The 22080-nt window shown below is 43.0% G+C and overlaps 1 protein-coding gene across 2 annotated transcripts in view; it reads right to left on the reverse strand.

The window, feature by feature from the left end:
• Window positions 1–875: 875 nt before the first annotated feature.
• The window catches only part of itl1a (Intelectin-1a), a 31793-nt gene continuing 10588 nt past the window's right edge, over window positions 876–22080 (reverse strand). Inside the window, exons 5-8 of one of the 2 annotated variants that reach the window (XM_045696640.1) lie at window positions 20855–21013; window positions 20145–20262; window positions 13526–13629; window positions 876–1939 (exon numbers count right to left, since the gene is read on the reverse strand). In XM_045696640.1, the coding sequence (XP_045552596.1) occupies window positions 1787–1939; window positions 13526–13629; window positions 20145–20262; window positions 20855–21013 (534 nt within the window). In that variant the 3' untranslated portion in view covers window positions 876–1786. 2 annotated transcript variants of the gene reach the window in all.

Below are 22080 nucleotides of genomic sequence, written 5' to 3' on the forward strand. Positions count from 1 at the left end.
CCTTTATTTATCCTACGGTTCTGACTTGGTGTACAGGGAGAATACTGTTAGAACATGTTCTGAATTTACATTTAAAAAGTGCTGAACAAATAGTTATATTGACTACGTCCGTCCTAGCTCGCTCATTGTCTTAATCGAAATGACGGAATGCCTCTTATCCGCTCGTCGTTCCCTTATGCCATAGTTTGTACATCTCAAGTGTCAGTAGAAACCACATTTATTTAAACAAGTCAGCCATAGCAGCTATGTTTTTTTTTAAAAGGCAGTAAATGAGGCTCCACTGATAGCCAGATGTAGCGGTGGTAAGGATTCACTCCATGGTGCTGCAAAGAAAGCTCTGCTGTTGGGACAGCTTTATGTAGAGGCCCTAACAGTTTGTGGGCACCGTTTGTCACCGTTATAGTCCAATTAATGTATTGTTTAGTGTTGTGTTGTGGCTTTTCTGGTATGCATCTTTTTGTTTGAATGCCCCACCAAGATGTACATACATCGCCACTGGGAGACTCTCTCCCCTTTCTATAGTGTCCTATACTTTCTCATATTAGTTTTTGCATCGATATACTGTGTATATATATACTCTGTGTGTGTATGTATATATATATAGCCAAGTTATCGTTGCTCGTTGTATATTTATTCCTTGTCTTATTATTTGTCTATTTATTCATCATGTTATAATTTTTCATTTTTATTTTTCCTTATTCTGCTATTTGTCTTTTTTTTCTCTCTGCATTCTTGGGAAGTGCCCGTAAGTAAGCATTTCACTGTTAGTCTACACGTGTCGTTTCCTGTTTCCTGTTATGGTAGAATAAAAATTTGCTACAGTTCAACTCAAAGCGTTGCCAGATATGTTCTGGTAATTACAATAACAACAACAATAATAATACTAATAATAATATAATAATAATAATAATATTAATAATAATAATTACGCAGCCAATATTAGCTTCTTGTCACATCTACTCCTGCTCCTCCCCTCCGGTGTTCGACGTCGCCGGTTTTACTAACCACTGGTCCTGGCAACCATCATTACACACACCTGGCAACCATCATTACACACACCTGGCAACCATCATTACACACACCTGGCAACCATCACTACACACACCTGGCAACCATCATTCCACACACCTGGCAACCATCATTCCACACACCTGCGCTTCATCACCTGGACTCCATTACCTCACTCATTACCTCCCCTTTATCTGGCACTCCCTTGGGTTCTTGTTTCTGTGTTTCTTGTCAAGACGCTACTAATAATTCTAATACTACTACTAATAATAATACTACTAACAATAATTATATTACAAATAATACAAATAATATGAATAACAATAATAATAAAAATAATAATAACAATAACACTAAAATAATCTACACTATTAAATAATATACCATTTGTTGAGTGTGCATAGTAACTTATTCAGAGTCCATTAAAGGAAGTTTGACTAAATGAAGCATGGACCTTTTCACTTGCTGTAAATGTATTAATTTGATTGATAGTAGCTCAGTCTTTCAGAAAGAGACAAAGACAAGAGGAAGAGACAGACAGAGACAAGGGAACGAAGACAATATCAAGACATGAAAGTCACAGTTGTTGGTGTAACATCAGTATAGTTCTAACCTCTGTCTGTTCTTTCATCAACTCTCCTAGTGGCCAATAATCACTGTTACCTCCCATATCACCCTCTTCCCCAAACAGCTTTGTGAAATGATGATTCCTACGCTAGAAATATGAATGATCTAGTTAGCCAATCAAAGGCTTCCTAGAATGAAGCTGTTGAGGATCTCAGCGGTAGAAGAGCAGCACGGCTGCTTCGGTGATCTCCTTGGATGAGCTATAGCCTGTGTTGGTCCCGTAGCCGTCCCAGTCAAAGGAGGAGAAGTCACCACACTGTTTAGGATCAGCCTCAGGGAAGTGTCCTCCTCCTCCAATACAGTACTGCAAACACACACACACACACACACACACACACACACACACACACACACACACACACACACACACACACACACACACACACACACACACACACACACACACACACACACACACACACACACACACACACCATTTTATCGTCCTAGGCTACGGCCAGACAGACACATGAACCAGAATGAAATCAAATATGCATTCATCATTTCTTCGTTTTTGTCTGTAAAAAGTTCAACTCAAGTCAATTATCTTCAGACAAGTAGCATAGTAAAGAGATTGACAATTTGTGCGTTTTTTTGTCGGACAGTCATTCCTGTTGTCGATCACGTGTCAGTGGATAATCTCTGTAACCTAGAACATAAACATCTTGTGTAATTGTGTCAGATCGTTGATTAGGTTCTGGGCGGCGATGTATGAGAAAAGACATTAGAACAACGAGCAGAAGGAAGCAGGGCGGTAGCTCCACCCCCCTTTCTCTGTAACATTCAGGCAAGTCTATGGGCCAAAATAATTTAGGAAAACTCACGCACCCGCTCAATCATGATTTATTTAAATAACCATGACGAAAAACCTGCACACTGGAACAACTGCAGGTTGACATCAAGTGTAGTCAAATGTGTTCACTCATGTTGAATTAAAAATAGAGCTAGCTAGCTAACTAGCAAGGTATCAAATATGAGAAAATGATAACAAGCTAAAATTCTTCAATAAGCTTCAAAAACTAGAAAGTGGAACAGTTTAAATGCTGCTCCATTGACAGTGATGTTTGTTTAGTCAAGTAGCCCTTACACAGCCTGGAGGTGTGTTGGGTCATTGTCTTGCTGAAAAACAAATGATAGTCCCACTAAAGCCCAAACCAGATGGGACGGCGGATCCCTGCAGAATGCTGTGGTAGCCATGCTGGTTAAGTGTGCCTTAAATTAATCACTGACAGTGTCACCAGCAAAGCACCTCCACACCATCACACCTCCTCCTCCATGCTTCACGGTGGGAACCACACATGCGGAGATCATCCGTTCACCTACTCTGCGTCTCACAAAGACACAGCGGTTGGAACCAAAAAATCTCAAATTTGGACTCATCAGACCAAAGGACAGATTTCCACCGGTCTAATGTCCATTGTTCGTGTTTCTTGACCCAAGCAAGTCTCTTCTTATTATTGGTGTATTTAAGTAGTGGTTTCTTTGCAGCAATTTGACCATGAAGGCCTGATTCACACAATCACTTTGCGCTTTGTTTTTTGCGACAGTTCTTGAAGTTTTACTGATTTGACTGACCTTCAAATCAAATCAAGTTAAATTTTATTAGTCACATATACATGGTTAGCAGATGTTAATGCGAGTGTAGCAAAATGCTTGTGCTTCTAGTTCCAACAGTGCAGTAATATCTAACAAGTAATCTAACAATTCCACAACAGCTACCTAATACACACAAATCTAAAAGTAATCTAACAATTCCCCAACAACTACCTAATACACACAAATCTAAAGGGGTGAATGAGAATATGTACATATAAGTATATGGATGAGCGATGGCTGAGCGGCATAGCCAAGGTGCAATAGATGGTATAAAATACAGTATATACGTGTGATATGAGTAATGTAACATATGTAAACATTACTAAAGTGGCATTATTTAAAGTGGCATTGTTTAAAGTGACTAGTGATCCATTTATTAAAGTGTCCAGTGATTGGACACTTTAACAATACATCACACATAGCAGCCACAACTGTCAGTAAGAGTGTCCATGATTGAGTCTTTGAAGGAAGAGAAGGAGATAAAACTGTCCAGTTTGAGTGTTTGTTGCAGCTCGTTCCAGTCGCTAGCTGCAGCGAACTGAAAAGAGGAGCGACCCAGGGATGTGTATGCTTTGGGGACCTTTAACAGAATGTGACTGGCAGAACGGGTGTTGTATGTGGAGGATGAGGGCTGCAGTAGATATCTCAGATAGGGGGAAGTGAGAGCACCCTTACCTGCTGATCTATAAATTATGTCTCCGTAATCTAGCATGGGTAGGATGGTCATCTGAATCAGGGTTAGTTTGGCAGCTGGGGTGAAAGAGGAACGATTACGATAGAGGGAACCAAGTCTAGATTTAACTTTAGCCTGCAGCTTTGATATGTGCTGAGAGAAAGACAGTGCACCGTCTAGCCATACTCCCAAGGACTTGTATGAGGTGACTACCTCAAGCTCTAAACCCTCAGAGGTAGTAATAACACCTGTGGGAAGAGGGGCATGCTTCTTACCAAACCACATGACCTTTGTTTTGGAGGTGTTCAGAACAAGGTTAAGGACAGAGAAAGCTTGTTGGACACTAAGAAAGCTTTGTTAAAGAGCATTTAAGACAAAATCTGGGGAGGGGCCAGCTGAGTATAAGACTGTATCATCTGCATATAAATGGATGAGAGAGCTTCCTACTGCCTGAGCTATGTTGTTGATATGAATTGAGAAGAGTGTGGGGCCTAGGATTGAGCCTTGGGGTACTCCCTTGGTGACAGGCAGTGACTGAGACAGCAGATTTTCTGACTTTATACACTGCACTCTTTGAGAGAGGTAGTTAGCAAACCAGCCGAAAGACCCCTCAGAGACACCAAATACTCTTTAGCCAGCTCACAAGAATGTAATGTTCTACCGTATCAAAAGCTTTGGACTCGTCAATAAATATATCAGCACAATATTTCTTAGAATTAAGGCCAATGGTGAAATCATTGAGGACCTTTAAGGTTTGTAGTGACACATCCATAACCTGAGCGGAAACCAGATTGCACAATAGAGAGAATACTATAGACATCAAGAAAGCCAGTCAGTTGATTATTAACAAGTTTTTCCAACACTTTTGATTAACAGGGCAAAATAGAAATAGGCCTATAACATTTACGATCAGCTTGATCTCCCCCTTTAAATAAAGGACGAACCGTGGCTGCCTTCCAAGCAATGGGAAGCTCACCAGATAGGAGACACAGGTTAAAAAGGTTGGAGATAGGCTTGGCGATGATAGGGGCAGCAACCTTAAAGAAGAAAGGGTTTAAACCATCTGACCCAGAAGTTTTTTGGGGGGTCAAGTTAAAGGAGCTCTTTTAGGACCTCGGACTCAGTGACTGCTTGCAGGGAGAAACTTTGTAGCGGGGCAGGGGAAAAAGAGGGAGAAGCATCAGGGATAGTCGCATTAGAAGGGGTGAGAGATGAGGAAATGTTGGACGGGCAAGGAGGCGTGGCTGAGTCAAATAGGAATCCTGACTTAATGAAGTGGTGATTAACCACGTCTCAGTAATGACCAACACATCTGGATTGGAGCTGTGAACCCACACTTTCAATTGATCCATTTTAGGTAATAAGCTTCTGGTGTTAACCTCTTACATCTAGACGTTCCGCTAGTGGAACACCTGCTCCAATATCCAATGATGGGTGTGGCGCGAAATACAAACTCCTCTAAAATACAAAAACTTCAATTTTTCAAACATATGACTATTTCACAGCATTTTAAAGATAAGACTCTCCTTTATCTAACCACACTGTCCGATTTCAAAAAGGCTTTACAACGAAAGCAAAACATTAGATTATGTCAGCAGAGTACCAAGCCAGAAATAATCAGACACCCATTTTTCAAGCTAGCATATAATGTCACAAAAACCCAGAAGACAGCTAAATGCAGCACTAACCTTTTATGATCTTCATCAGATGACAACCCTAGGACATTATGTTATACAATACATGCATGTTTTGTTCAATCAAGTTCATATTTATATCAAAAACCAGCTTTTTACATTAGCATGTGACGTTCAGAACTAGCATACCCCCTGCAAACTTCCGGGGAATTCGCTAACATTTTACTAAATTACTCACGATAAACGTTCACAAAAAGCATAACAATTATTTTAAGAATTATAGATACAGACCTCCTCTATGCACTCGATATGTCCGATTTTAAAATAGCTTTTTGGTGAAAGCACATTTTGCAATATTCTAAGTACATAGCCCAGCCATCACAGGCTAGCTATTTAGAAACCCGGCAAGTTTAGCACTCACCAATATCAGCTTTACTATTATAAAAGTTTCATTACCTTTTGTTGTCTTCGTCAGAATGCACTCCCAGGACTGCTACTTCAATAACAAATGTTGGTTTGGTCCAAAATAATCCATCGTTATATCCGAATAGCGGCGTTTTGTTCGTGCGTTCCAGACACTATCCGAAATGGTAAAGAAGGGTCGCGCGCATGGCGCAATTCGTGACAAAAAAATTCTAAATATTCCATTACCGTACTTCGAAGCATGTCAACCGCTGTTTAAAATAAATTTTTACGCCATTTTTCTCGTAGAAAAGCGATAATATTCCGACAGGGAATCTCCTTTTCGGCAAACAGAGGAAAAAATCACAAATGCGGGGGCGGTCGGGTCACGCGCCTAAGCCCAGAGTCCCTTGATCGGCCACTTGAGAAAGGCGATAATGTATTTCAGCCTGGGGCTGGGATGACGACATTCTGTTTTTTCCCGGGCTCTGAGCGCCTATGGACGACGTAGGAAGTGTCACGTTAGAGCAGAGATCCTTAGTAAAAGATAGAGATGGAAAAGAACTTCAAGAAATGGTCAGACAGGCCACTTCCTGTAAAGGAATCTCTCAGGTTTTGACCTGCCATTTGAGTTCTGTTATACTCACAGACACCATTCAAACAGTTTTAGAAACTTTAGGGTGTTTTCTATCCATATGTAATAAGTATATGCATATTCTAGTTACTGGGTAGGAGTGGTAACCATATTAAATCGGGTATGTTTTTTTATCCAGCCGTGAAAATACTGCCCCCTAGCCATAACAGGTTAATGTGCAGAAAACCCAGGCTTTTACGAGAGCAGAAATCAGTGAAGCAGATATCAGAGCACCAGTCAGAATTGGGGCTAACAGTAGATGGGCCAGGGTGTACATGAACATTTCCAGATATCATCAGCAGCAATACAATCAAGGCACAGCAGAGGACAGGGAGAGCTCTGCAGTGCTGATTTATGACATCTGAATGTGCATCAGATGGCAACAAGATCATATTTGTACAGCAATTTCATCAGGTAACATGAATACAAAGCTGGCGAGAGGTGGTTAGAATAGGATGGGAGGACAAAGGTCAATGTAACCAATAGAGAGTCAGAGTCCCGAGTGTGGAAACAAACATAGTCTTTACCACTGTTGGGTAAAGAAAGTTTGTAGTCAACAAAGTATGCAGGAGTCATGAGGCAAAATAGCAAAATGCACAAGAAAATGTTTTAATATATAATGACTTTGGGCTAGCCATTATAAGTTCAGAGTCACTCGCCCCAAAAATGCCTGTGAGCTGGAGGCGAGCGAAAGCTTGGGAGAGAGGGGTGAGTGTGGTGGAGGTACCTGTACCAGAGAGGGGGAGACGGGCCAGGGCAGACGGTGAACAGAGAGGGGTGAGTGTGGTGGAGGTACCTGTACCAGAGAGGGGGAGACGGGCCAGGGCAGACGGTGAACAGAGAGGGGTGAGTGTGGTGGAGGTACCTGCACCAGACAGGGGGAGACAGGCCAGGGCAGACGGTGAACAGAGAGGGGTGAGTGTGGTGGAGGGAACCTGTACCAGACAGGGGGAGACGGGCCAGGGCAGACGGTGAACAGAGAGGGGTGAGTGTGGTGGAGGTACCTGTACCAGACAGGGGGAGACGGGCCAGGGCAGACGGTGAACGGATCGCCGGGTGGAATCCAAGCAGCAGTGCAGCAGGACACAGGAGTTGGTGTCACACCCACTTGGGAGAAGATTTTATTTCTGGAGGAAGATTTCTTGTAGAAAATGCCAGTGAATGGTCTCTGAACAGCAGGAGAGGGCTTCAGAGGACTGAATGGTCTCTGAACAGCAGGAGGGGGCTTCAGAGGACTGAATGGTCTCTGAACAGCAGCAGGGGGCTTCAGAGGACTGAATGGTCTCTGAACAGCAGGAGGGGGCTTCAGAGGACTGAATGGTCTCTGAACAGCAGCAGGGGGCTTCAGAGGACTGAATGGTCTCTGAACAGCAGGAGGGGGCTTCAGAGGACTGAATGGTCTCTGAACAGCAGGAGGGGGCTTCAGAGGACTGAATGGTCTCTGAACAGCAGGAGGGGGCTTCAGAGGACTGAATGGTCTCTGAACAGCAGGAGGGGGCTTCAGAGGACTGAATGGTCTTGGAACAGCAGGAGGGGGCTGTCCATCCCCATTTAAAAAAAAGTTTATAGAGATTATTCAACTTAACGTTTCAATAAAGTGTGTTAGCTGACATACTTGTATATTTGACACCTCGCTAGCTAGCTAGCTAGTTAGCTCTATTTATTAATTCAACATGAGTAGCTAAGAGGTTGCTGAATGCTTAGCTAGCTAGCTAGTTAGCTCTATTTATTAATTCAACATGAGCAGCTAAGAGGTTGCTGAATGCTTAACTAGCTAGCTAGGTAGCTCTATTTATTAATTCAACATGAGTAGCTAAGAGGTAGCTGAATGCTTAGCTAGCTAGCTAGTTAGCTCTATTTATTAATTCAACATGAGTAGCTAAGAGGTTGCTGAATGCTTAGCTAGCTAGCTAGTTAGCTCTGTTTATTAATTTAACATGAGTAGCTACTTCCGGTTTGGAGCGAGCAGTCGCACTACGCTTCGCTCCACAGGTAATATTACACTTCACTACATTACAACGGCTTGATTTGTTTGATCTGAGCAATTCTTCTTAGCTAGCTTTGTATCAAAGATAATTGTGTAGTTTAGAGTAATTGAGTAATTATCGAGGCTAGCTATCTTCTTCCTCCTAATGTAGTCAACACTGCTAGCTGCTAGCTAGCTAGTCATCACTGCTAGCTAGCCAACTTCTACCGACTAGCAGCACTGTAGAAACTATTACATTACAACGTAACGACTTGATTAGTGTGGTGTTAGTGTTAGTTAGCCAGCTACATAGTTGTCTTTGCTGTCTCTGTATCTAAGATAATTGTGTAGTTTGAGTAATTATCGAGTAGAGCTAGCCAGCCGCGGCGCGGCGCCAGACTTAGTCAACACACCTAGACATCATTAACCCACTGCTAGCTAGCCAACCGTTACCGACTAGCAGCGATGTAGATACTAATACTTTACAACGGAACGATTTGACTAGTGTAGTGTTAGCTAGCTAGCTACTTAGTTGTCTTTGTCATAGCTTGATAATTGTGTAGTTTAGTAATTACCGAGGTTAGCTAGCCAGCCATCGAGGTTAGCTAGCCAGCTAGCCAGCTATTTCCGTCCCCCGCGACGCCATTTTTCCTAACCCAGCCAACTATTACCGACGAGCAGCATTGTAGAAACTAAATACATTACAAGGAACGTCTTGATTAGTGTTATGTTAGCTAGCTAGCTACAAAGCTGCTTTGTATCATGACAAGGTGTAGTACTGAAACTATCGAGGTTACCTAGCCAGCTACACGTTCAAAGTCAACAACGCAGCCACTGCTAGCTAGCCTACTCCACCAGCCAGCAGTACTGTATCATTTTAGTCAATAAGATTTTTGCAACGTAAGCTTAACTTTCTGAACATTCGAGACGTGTAGTCCACTTGTCATTCCAATCTCCTTTGCATTAGCGTAGCCTCTTCTGTAGTTTGTCTACTATGTGTCTGTCTATCCCTGTTCTCTCCCCTCTGCACAGGCCATACAAACGCTCCACACCGCGTGGCCGCTGCCACTCTAACCTGGTGGTCCCAGCGCCCACGACCCACGTGGAGTTCCAGGTCTCCGGCAGCCTCTGGAACTGCCGGTCTACGGCCAACAAGGCTGAGTTCATCTCAGCCTATGCTACCCTCCAGTCCCTAGACTTCCTGGCGCTGACGGAAACGTGGATTACCACAGATAACACTGCTACTCCTACTGCTCTCTCCTCGTCTGACTACGTGTTCTCGCATACCCCTAGAGCATCGAGCCAGCGGGGTGGTGGCACTGGAATCCTCATCTCTCCCAAGTGGACATTCTCTCTTTCTCCCGTGACCCATCTGTCTATCTCCTCATTTGAATTCCATGCTGTCACAGTTACCAGCCCTTTCAAGCTTAACATCCTTATCATTTATCGCCCTCCAGGTTCCCTTGGAGAGTTCATCAATGAGCTTGACGCCTTGATAAGTTCCTTTCCTGAGGATGGCTCACCTCTCACAGTTCTGGGTGACTTTAACCTCCCCACGTCTACCTTTGACTCATTCCTCTCTGCCTCCTTCTTTCCACTCCTCTCCTCTTTCGACCTCACCCTCTCACCTTCCCCCCCTACTCACAAGGCAGGCAATACGCTTGACCTCATCTTTACTAGATGCTGTTCTTCCACTAATCTTATTGCAACTCCCCTCCAAGTCTCCGACCACTACCTTGTATCCTTTTCCCTCTCGCTCTCATCCAACACTTCTCACTCTGCCCCTACTCGGATGGTATTGCGCCGTCCCAACCTTCACTCTCTCTCTCCCGCTACTCTCTCCTCTTCCATCCTATCATCTCTTCCCTCTGCTCAAACCTTCTCCAACCTATCTCCTGATTCTGCCTCCTCAACCCTCCTCTCCTCCCTCTCTGCATCCTTTGATTTCCTCTGTCCCCTATCCTCCAGGCCGGCTCGGTCCTCCCCTCCTGCTCCGTGGCTCGACGACTCACTGCGAGCTCACAGAACAGGGCTCCGGGCAGCCGAGCGGAAATGGAGGAAAACTCGCCTCCCTGCGGACCTGGCATCCTTTCACTCCCTCCTCTCTACATTTTCCTCTTCTGTCTCTGCTGCTAAAGCCACTTTCTACCACTCTAAACTCCAAGCATCTGCCTCTAACCCTAGGAAGCTCTTTGCTACCTTCTCCTCCCTCCTGAATCCTCCTCCCCCCCCCCCCTCCTCCCTCTCTGCGGATGACTTCGTCAACCATTTTGAAAAGAAGGTTGACGACATCCGATCCTCGTTTGCTAAGTCAAACGACACCGCTGGTCCTGCTCACACTGCCCTACCCTGTGCTTTGACCTCTTTCTCCCCTCTCTCTCCAGATGAAATCTCGCGTCTTGTGACGGCCCGGCCGCCCAACAACCTGCCCACTTGACCCTATCCCCTCCTCTCTTCTCCAGACCATTTCCGGAGACCTTCTCCCCTACCTCACCTCTCTCATCAACTCATCCTTGACCGCTGGCGACGTCCCTTCCGTCTTCAAGAGAGCGAGAGTTGCACCCCTTCTGAAAAAACCTACACTCGATCCCTCCGATGTCAACAACTACAGACCAGTATCCCTTCTTTCCTTTCTCTCCAAAACTCTTGAACGTGCCGTCCTTGGCCAGCTCTCTTGCTATCTCTCTCAGAATGACCTTCTTGATCCTAATCAGTCAGGTTTCAAGACTGGGCATTCAACTGAGACTGCTCTTCTCTGTGTCACGGAGGCTCTCCGCACTGCTAAAGCTAACTCTCTCTCCTCTGCTCTCATCCTTCTAGACCTATTTGCTGCCTTTGATACCGTGAACCATCAGATCCTCCTCTCCACCCTCTCCGAGCTGGGCATCTCCGGCGCGGCCCACGCTTGGATTGCGTCCTACCTGACAGGTCGCTCCTACCAGGTGGCGTGGCGAGAATCTGTCTCCGCACCACGTGCTCTCACCACTGGTGTCCCCCAGGGCTCTGTTCTAGGCCCACTCCTATTCTCGCTATACACCAAGTCACTTGGCTCTGTCATATCCTCACATGGTCTCTCATATCATTGCTATGCAGATGACACACAATTAATCTTCTCCTTTCCCCCTTCTGACAACCAGGTGGCGAATCGCATCTCTGCATGTCTGGCAGACATATCAGTGTGGAATGACGGATCACCACCTCAAGCTGAACCTCGGCAAGACGGAGCTGCTCTTCCTCCCGGGGAAGGACTGCCCGTTCCATGATCTCGCCATCACGGTTGACAACTCCCTTGTGTCCTCCTCCCAGAGTGCTAAGAGCCTCGGCGTGACCCTGGACAACACCCTGTCGTTCTCCACTAACATCAAGGCGGTGACCCGATCCTGTAGGTTCATGCTCTACAACATTCGTAGAGTACGACCCTGCCTCACACAGGAAGCGGCGCAGGTCCTAATCCAGGCACTTGTCATCTCCCGTCTGGATTACTGCAACTCGTTGTTGGCTGGGCTCCCTGCCTGTGCCATTAAACCCCTACAACTCATCCAGAACGCCGCAGCCCGTCTGGTGTTCAACCTTCCCAAGTTCTCTCACGTCACCCCGCTCCTCCGCTCTCTCCACTGGCTTCCAGTCGAAGCTCGCATCCGCTACAAGACCATGGTGCTTGCCTACGGAGCTGTGAGGGGAACGGCACCTCCGTACCTTCAGGCTCTGATCAGGCCCTACACCCAAACAAGGGCACTGCGTTCATCCACCTCTGGCCTGCTCGCCTCCCTACCTCTGAGGAAGCACAGTTCCCGCTCAGCCCAGTCAAAACTGTTCACTGCTCTGGCACCCCAATGGTGGAACAAGCTCCCTCACGACGCCAGGACAGCGGAGTCAATCACCACCTTCCGGAGACACCTGAAACCCCACCTCTTTAAGGAATACCTGGGATAGGATAAAGTAATCCTTCTAACCCCCCTTAAAAGATTTAGATGCACTATTGTAAGTGGTTGTTCCACTGGATATTATAAGGTGAATGCACCAATTTGTAAGTCGCTCTGGATAAGAGCGTCTGCTAAATGACTTAAATGTTAAAAATGTTAAATGTTAAGAGGTAGCTGAAAGCTTAGCTAGCTAGCTAGTTAGCTCTATTTATTAATTCAGCTTGAGTAGCTAAGAGGTTGCTGAATGCTTAGCTAGCTAGTTAGTTAGCTCTATTTATTAAGTCAACATGAGTAGCTAAGAGATTGCTGAATGCTTAGCTAGCTAGCTAGTTAGTGCTATTTATTAAGTCAACACGAGTAGCTAAGAGGTTGCTGAATGCTTAGCTAGCTAGCTAATTAGCTATATTTATTAATTCAACATGAGCAGCTAATAGGTTGCTGAATGCTTAGCTAGCTAACTAGTTAGCTCTATTTATTAATTCAACATGAGTAGCTAAGAGGTAGCTGAATGCTTAGCTAGCTAGCTAGTTAGCTCTATTTATTAATTCAACATGAGTAGCTAAGAGGTTGGTGAATGCTTAGCTAGCTAACTTGCTCTGATTAGCTTAGCATGTTGCTGGTAATTTTCTACATTTTACACTTTGCTTCAAGTCAGGAAACCAGTTGTATCTTAGATATATTGTCACATTTGTTTGACTACTGTAACACAATAATACATTTCAAAATGTTTCAACTTGTAACAAAGGTTTACTTACAAGATTCTCAGTTCAAACCGACGCCATGTTTTCAAAAGTTGTGCATCTGTTAAAGTCCACCCATTGATCTTTAAGAAACCAATCGGACTTGGTCTGCCCTAAGCCAATCAGATTCTTTCTGCCCTTAGAAAAAGATTGACTAAACGTTATGTCAATGTGCGGAACAACTGTTGCTCGATAGTCATCGCATTCCACAGTCTTTTGACAGACATTACGATGCCTTTCATGTTACGTAGTCTGTCTCAACTGATGACTGCCATTGAAAAACTAAATCTGTACATTTCTGTGTGGCCGTAGCCTTACTCACGTGTTCATTGTTGCAGCCAGTGGGTTTGACCCCAGAGCAGATGGCCAAGGCTGCACGTTCAGCGTTTATCGCTCGGAAAGTGATGAAGCCAGGCTCAAACTCACCTGCCATAGAAGAAGAAATAGAAGTTTAGGAACATAAGTATGTAATGTTGTTCTTCGGCTGGAACAGTCAACAAATTAGGAGGTAGGTGTAGTCCAACATCTAACTACTCCTACAGTAGAATACAGTCAACACATTAGGAGGTAGGTGTAGTCCAACATCTAACTACTCCTACAGTAGAATACAGTCAACACATTAGGAGGTAGGTGTAGTCTATCATGTAACTACTCCTACAGTAGAACACAGTCAACACATTAGGAGGTAGGTGTAGTCCAACATCTAACTACTCCTACAGTAGAACACAGTCAACACATTAGGAGGTAGGTGTAGTCCAACATCTAACTACTCCTACAGTAGAACACAGTCAACACATTAGGAGGTAGGTGTAACTACTAACTACTCCTACAGTAGAACACAGTCAACACATAGGAGGTAGGTGTAGTCCAACATCTAACTACTCCTACAGTAGAACACAGTCAACACATTAGGAGGTAGGTGTAGTCCAACATCTAACTACTCCTACAGTAGAACACAGTCAACACATTAGGAGGTAGGTGTAACTACTAACTACTCCTACAGTAGAACACAGTCAACACATAGGAGGTAGGTGTAGTCCAACATCTAACTACTCCTACAGTAGAACACAGTCAACACATTAGGAGGTAGGTGTAGTCCAACATCTAACTACTCCTACAGTAGAACACAGTCAACACATTAGGAGGTAGGTGTAACTACTAACTACTCCTACAGTAGAACACAGTCAACACATTAGGAGGTAGGTGTATTCTAGCATCTAACTACTCCTACAGTAGAACACAGTCAACACATTAGGAGGTAGGTGTAACTACTAACTACTCCTACAGTAGAACACAGTCAACACATTAGGAGGTAGGTGTAGTCTATCATCTAAAACTCCTACAGTAGAACACAGTCAACACATTAGGAGGTAGGTGTAACTACTAACTACTCCTACAGTAGAACACAGTCAACACATTAGGAGGTAGGTGTAGTCTATCATCTAACTACTCCTACAGTAGAACACAGTCAACACATTAGGAGGTAGGTGTAGTCTATCATCTAACTACTCCTACAGTAGAACACAGTCAACACATTAGGAGGTAGGTGTAGTCTATCATCTAACTACTCCTACAGTAGAATACAGTCAATACATTAGGAGGTAGGTGTAGTCTATCATCTAACTACTCCTACAGTAGAACACAGTCAACACATTAGGAGGTAGGTGTAGTCTATCATCTAACTACTCCTACAGTATAACACAGTCAACACATTAGGAGGTAGGTGTAGTCTATCATCTAACTACTCCTACAGTAGAACACAGTCAACACATTAGGAGGTAGGTGTAACTACTAAATACTCCTACAGTAGAACACAGTCAACACATTAGGAGGTAGGTGTAGTCTATCATCTAACTACTCCTACAGTAGAACACAGTCAACACATTAGGAGGTAGGTGTAACTACTAACTACTCCTACAGTAGAACACAGTCAACACATTAGGAGGTAGGTGTAGTCTATCATCTAACTACTTCTACAGTAGAACACAGTCAGCACATTAGGAGGTAGGTGTAGTCTATCATCTAACTACTCCTACAGTAGAATACAGTCAATACATTAGGAGGTAGGTGTAGTCTATCATCTAACTACTCCTACAGTAGAACACAGTCAACACATTAGGAGGTAGGTGTAGTCTATCATCTAACTACTCCTACAGTATAACACAGTCAACACATTAGGAGGTAGGTGTAGTCTATCATCTAACTACTCCTACAGTAGAACACAGTCAACACATTAGGAGGTAGGTGTAACTACTAAATACTCCTACAGTAGAACACAGTCAACACATTAGGAGGTAGGTGTAGTCTATCATCTAACTACTCCTACAGTAGAACACAGTCAACACATTAGGAGGTAGGTGTAACTACTAACTACTCTTACAGTAGAACACAGTCAACACATTAGGAGGTAGGTGTAGTCTATCATCTAACTACTTCTACAGTAGAACACAGTCAACACATTAGGAGGTAGGTGTAACTACTAACTACTCCTACAGTAGAACACAGTCAACACATTAGGAGGTAGGTGTTGTCTATCATCTAACTACTCCTACAGTAGAACACAGTCAACACATGAAGCTCAAATTACTATGTATGCTAATGATTGCACACATCAGCACCTTCAGCCAGAGAGCTCACTGAAACGCTTAGCAAGGAGGTACAGTCAGCGTCAGATCGGGTAATAAGTTAACGATAAACTGGTCTTAAATACACCTAAAATCAAAAGCATTGTATTTGGTAAAAAAAAAGAAATTATTGACCTAAACTTCAACTGGAGATGTACACAACGGCTGTGAACATTGAACAAGTTGAAGTAGCTGAACTCCTCGGAGGAACATTGAACAAGTTGAAGTAGCTGACCTCCTCGGAGGAACATTGAACAAGTTGAAGTAGCTGAACTCCTAGGAGGAACATTGAACAAGTTGAAGTAGCTGAACTCCTCGGAGGAACATTGAACAAGTTGAAGTAGCTGAACTCCTAGGAGGAACATTGAACAAGTTGAAGTAGCTGAACTCCTCGGAGGAACATTGAACAAGTTGAAGTAGCTGAACTCCTAGGAGGAACATTGAACAAGTTGAAGTAGCTGAACTCTTCGGAGGAACATTGAACAAGTTGAAGTAGCTGAACTCCTCGGAGGAACATTGAACAAGTTGAAGTAGCTGAACTCCTCGGGGGAACATTGAACAAGTTGAAGTAGCTGAACTCCTAGGAGGAACATTGAACAAGTTGAAGTAGCTGAACTCCTCGGAGGAACATTGAACAAGTTGAAGTAGCTGAACTCCTAGGAGGAACATTGAACAAGTTGAAGTAGCTGAACTCCTAGGAGGAACATTGAACAAGTTGAAGTAGCTGAACTCCTAGGAGGAACATTGAACAAGTTGAAGTAGCTGAACTCCTCGGAGGAACATTGAACAAGTTGAAGTAGCTGAACTCCTCGGAGGAACATTGAACAAGTTGAAGTAGCTGAACTCCTAGGAGGAACATTGAACAAGTTGAAGTAGCTGAACTCCTCGGAGGAACATTGAACAAGTTGAAGTAGCTGAACTCCTCGGAGGAACATTGAACAAGTTGAAGTAGCTGAACTCCTAGGAGGAACATTGAACAAGTTGAAGTAGCTGAACTCCTCGGAGGAACATTGAACAAGTTGAAGTAGCTGAACTCCTAGGAGGAACATTGAACAAGTTGAAGTAGCTGAACTCCTCGGAGGAACATTGAACAAGTTGAAGTAGCTGAACTCCTCGGAGGAATATTGAACAAGTTGAAGTAGCTGAACTCCTAGGAGGAACATTGAACAAGTTGAAGTAGCTGAACTCCTCGGAGGAACATTGAACAAGTTGAAGTAGCTGAACTCCTCGGAGGAACATTGAACAAGTTGAAGTAGCTGAACTCCTCGGAGGAACATTGAACAAGTTGAAGTAGCTGAACTCCTCGGAGGAACATTGAACAAGTTGAAGTAGCTGAACTCCTCGGAGGAACATTGAACAAGTTGAAGTAGCTGAACTCCTCGGAGGAACATTGAACAAGTTGAAGTAGCTGAACTCCTCGGAGGAACATTGAACAAGTTGAAGTAGCTGAACTCCTAGGAGGAACATTGAACAAGTTGAAGTAGCTGAACTCCTCGGTGGAACATTGAACAAGTTGAAGTAGCTGAACTCCTCGGAGGAACATTGAACAAGTCGAAGTAGCTGAACTCCTAGGAGGAACATTGAACAAGTTGAAGTAGCTGAACTCCTAGGAGGAACATTGAACAAGTCGAAGTAGCTGAACTCCTCGGAGGAACATTGAACAAGTTGAAGTAGCTGAACTCCTAGGAGGAACATTGAACAAGTCGAAGTAGCTGAACTCCTCGGAGGAACATTGAACAAGTTGAAGTAGCTGAACTCCTAGGAGGAACATTGAACAAGTTGAAGTAGCTGAACTCCTCGGAGGAACATTGAACAAGTTGAAGTAGCTGAACTCCTTGGAGGAACATTGAACAAGTTGAAGTAGCTGAACTCCTCGGAGGAACATTGAACAAGTTGAAGTAGCTGAACTCCTAGGAGGAACATTGAACAAGTTGAAGTAGCTGAACTCCTCGGAGGAACATTGGATGGTCAGTTATCATGTTGACAAAGTTGTTGTGAAGATAGGAAGAGGTATATCTGTTATAAAAAATGTGTTTTTGACACAAAGATCAACTGTACTTGTTGTTCAGGCTTTGATCTTGTCTCGTCTTGATTACTGTCTGGTAATATGGTCAGGTACAGCAAAGGAAGATCTAGCAATCAACAACATGATAGTCTCATGGTTGAGGGTTGAGGAGAAACTGACTACTTCTCTTCCAGTCTTTTTAAGAAACATTTGTGTGTTGAAAATGCCTAACCACTTGTATAATCGATTTGCATACACTTCAAACAGACATACAGAACTTCGGACTTATAGTACCAGTTTGGACACACCTACTCATTCAAGGGTTTTTCTTTATTTTTACTATTTTCTACATTGTAGAATAATAATGAAGACATCAAAACTATGAAATAATACATATGGAATCATGTAGTAACCAAAAAAGTGTTAAGCAAATCAAAATATATTTTATATTTGAGATTATTCAAAGTAGCCACCCTTTGCCTTGATGACAGCTTTGCACACTCTTGGCATTCTCTCAACCAGCTTCATGAGGTAGTCACCTGGAATGCATTTCAATTAACAGGTTGACCTGTTAAAAGTTAAATAGTGGAATTTATTTCCTTCTTAATGCGTTTGAGCCAATCTGTTGTGTTGTGACAAAGTAGTGGTGGTATACAGAATATAGCCCTATTTAATAAAATACCAATGTGTCCAATCCTTTGACTAGTACTGCATATACCCCAGCAGACACACCATTATGGGTTTCTTCCCGGTACCCAAACCAAAACACATTTAATGCGTTGCTCAGTTCTGTATAGAGCCATGTCGTCCTGGAAGAGTAGCTGCTGCATGTTCAGTAGTTAACCTGTTGGGTCTAGGGGGCAGCATTTGCACGTCTGGATAAAAAAAATGTACCCGATTTAATCTGGTTACTAATCCTACCCAGTAACTAGAATATGCATATACTTATTATATATGGATAGAAAACACTCTAAAGTTTCCAAAACTGTTTGAATGGTGTCTGTGAGTATAACAGAACTCATTTGGCAGGCAAAACCCTGAGACATTTTCTGACAGGAAGTGGATACCTGATGTGTTGTATTGACTTTAAACCTATCCCATTGAAAAACACAGGGGTTTAGGAATATTTTGGCACTTCCTATTGCTTCCACTAGATGTCACCAGCCTTTACAAAGTGTTTTGAGTCTTCTGGAGGGAGATCTGACCGAACAAGAGCCATGGAACGGTGATGTCCCATTAGACACCTGGCGCTACTTCATGTTGGGTACCCTCGTTCCAATACGTTATAAAAGAGTATGCATTCGTCCACCTTGAATATTATTCATGTTCTGGTTAAAAAAGGCCCTAATGATTTATGCTATACAACGTTTGACATGTTTGAACGAACGGAAATATATTTTTTCCCCTCGTTCATGACGAGAAGTCCGGCTGGCTTACATCATGTGCTAACGAGACGGAGATTTTTGGACATAAATGATGAGCTTTTTTGAACAAAACTACATTCGTTATGGACCTGTGATACCTGGAAGTGACATCTGATGAAGAGAATCAAAGGTAATGGATTATTTACATAGTATTTTCGATTTTAGATCTCCCCAACATGACGTCTAGTCTGTATCGCAACGCGTATTTTTCTGGGCGCAGTGCTCAGATTATTGCAAAGTGTGATTTCCCAGTAAGGTTATTTTTAAATCTGGCAAGTTGATTGCGTTCAAGAGATGTAAATCTATAATTCTTTAAATGACAATATAATATTTTAACAATGTTTTCTAATTTTAATTATTTAATTTCTGACGCTGACTTGACTGCCGGTTATTGGAGGGAAACGATTTCCTCAACATCAATGCCATAGTAAAACGCTGTTTTTGGATATAAAAATGAACTTGATAGAACTAAAAATGCATGCATTGTCTAACATAATGTCCTAGGAGTGTCATCTGATGGAGATTGTAAAAGGTTAGTGCATCATTTTAGCTGGTTTTATGGTTTTGGTGACCCTGTCTTTGACTTGACAAAACATTACACACAACTCTTGTAAATGTACTGTCCTAACATACTCTAAATTTATGCTTTCGCCGTAAAACCTTTTTGAAATCGTAAAACGTGGTTAGATTAAGGAGATGTTTATCTTTCAAATGGTGTAACATAGTTGTATTTTTGAAAAATTTGAATTTTGACATTTATTTGGATTCAAATTTGCCGCTCTTGAAATGCACCTGCTGTTGATGGAGTGCACCACGGGTGGCACGCTAGCGTCCCACCTAGCCCCAAGAGGTTAATGGGGATCCTAATAAACTAAATGTTGTTATTACCTCTGGGCGAAGGACCATAGAACAGTTTGGTGGTGTCCTTAGTTCCCAGATCATACTCCACTGGAATAGAAGGTCCCTTGTCGTTGCAATTTCCTACTCCATACCTCACTGGATAATGCTGGGGGGATAAGGAAACATGGGGATGCAGAGAGAGAGAGAGAGAGAGAGAGAGAGAGAGAGAGAGAGAGAGAGAGAGAGAGAGAGAGAGAAAAACAGTCCCCACATTAATACTAAACTTACAAAAACAATGCTTTTGTTAATCCTCACAAGGTCAAATACTATTTTTAGGGGGTTTAGTGTTAACGTTAGAATTACTGTTTGGGTTAGAATTAGGGTTTGGGTTAGGAGCTAGGGTTAAGTTTTGGTGTTAAGGTTAGGGTTAAATTTAGGGAAAATAGGATTTTGAATGTGACTGAATTGTGTGTCCCTAAAAGTTTAGTCATACTAGACTGTGTGTGTGTGTGTGTGTGTGTGTGTGTGTGTGTGTGTGTGTGTGTGTGTGTGTGTGTGTGTGTGTGTGTGTGTGTGTGTGTGTGTGTGTGTGTGTGTGTGTGTGTGTGTGTGTGTGTGTGTGTACCAGAGGAGGCTGGTGAGATGAGGACAGCTCATAATAATGGTCAGAACAGAGCAAATACCAATCCACAGATTCCGCTCCAGTCATTAGCACGAGCCCGTCCTCCCCAATGAAGGTCCTGTGTTGTGTTCTGTACCTTGAACAGTCCGTGGAGGTTTCCTCCGTACTGGGCTAGGAACTTGGCTTCAGTGTGGTAACGGAGGATAGAGGTGATTCTCCAGGTCTGCAGCTGAGCTCTGTTAGGAACATGCCACACAGACATGTCCTCCGCCATGATGTCATAGTACCCTGGGTTCTGAGAGAGGGGAATCAGGAAGTGAGGTTTGGTTTGACCCTGGATCAAAATTATAGACAACGTCGTCACAAATCTGGGACCTGCGCCATTGCTAACTACCAGTGCAATTGCTAACAAACAAAGCTGGTCCGATTGTTGCACAGATTTATGGGATATTAGAAGAGCCCTTGGTAACTAGTAAAGCTGGTCCCATTGTTGCAAAGAGTTATGGGATATTAAAATGTCATTGTCTTAACCTTTGTCTTCTCCAACCTAGGTTTTACCCTGGGTTACATCTCATTGATCTAAAACCCTCTTCTTCTCCTTGTCTCCTTTCTTTGCTGAGAAGTATTAGAGAAGTGTTCTAAAGAGAAAGAGGAGTGTTCTAAAGGGAAAGATGAGTGTTCTAAAGAGAAAGATGAGTGTTCTAAAGAGAAAGATTAGTGTTCTAAAGAGAAAGATGAGTGTTCTGAAGGGAAAGATGAGTGTTCTGAAGGGAAAGATGAGTGTTCTAAAGAGAAAGAGGAGTGTTCTAAAGGGAAAGATGAGTGTTCTAAAGAGAAAGATGAGTGTTCTAAAGTAAAGAGGAGTGTTCTAAAGTAAAGAGAAGTGTTCTAAAGGTAAAGAGGAGTGTTCTAAAGTAAAGAGGAGTGTTCTAAAGTAAAGAGGAGTGTTCTAAAGTAAAGAGGGGTGTTCTAAAGGTAAAGAGGAGTGTTCTAAAGTAAAGATGAGTGTTCTAAAGTAAAGAGAAGTGTTCTAAAGTTTAGAGGAGTGTTCTAAAGTAAAGAGAATTGTTCTAAAGTAAAGAGGAGTGTTCAAAAGTAAAGAGGAGTGTTCTAAAGTAAAGAGGAGTGTTCTAAAGTAAAGAGGGGTGTTCTAAAGGGAAAGATGTGTGTTCTAAAGAGAAAGAGGAGTGTTTTAAAGGAAAAGAATGAGTGTTCTAAAGAGAAAGAGAAGTGTTCTAAAGAGAAATATGAGTGTTCTAAAGAGAAATGTGAGTGTTCTAAAGAGAAATGTGAGTGTTCTAAAGGGAAAGATGCATGTTCTAAAGAGAAAGAGGAGTGTTCTAAAGAGAAAGATGAGTGTTC

This window comes from Salmo salar, chromosome ssa16 (genome assembly GCF_905237065.1).
Source record: "Salmo salar chromosome ssa16, Ssal_v3.1, whole genome shotgun sequence".
Classification (NCBI taxonomy): Eukaryota; Metazoa; Chordata; class Actinopteri; order Salmoniformes; family Salmonidae; genus Salmo; species Salmo salar.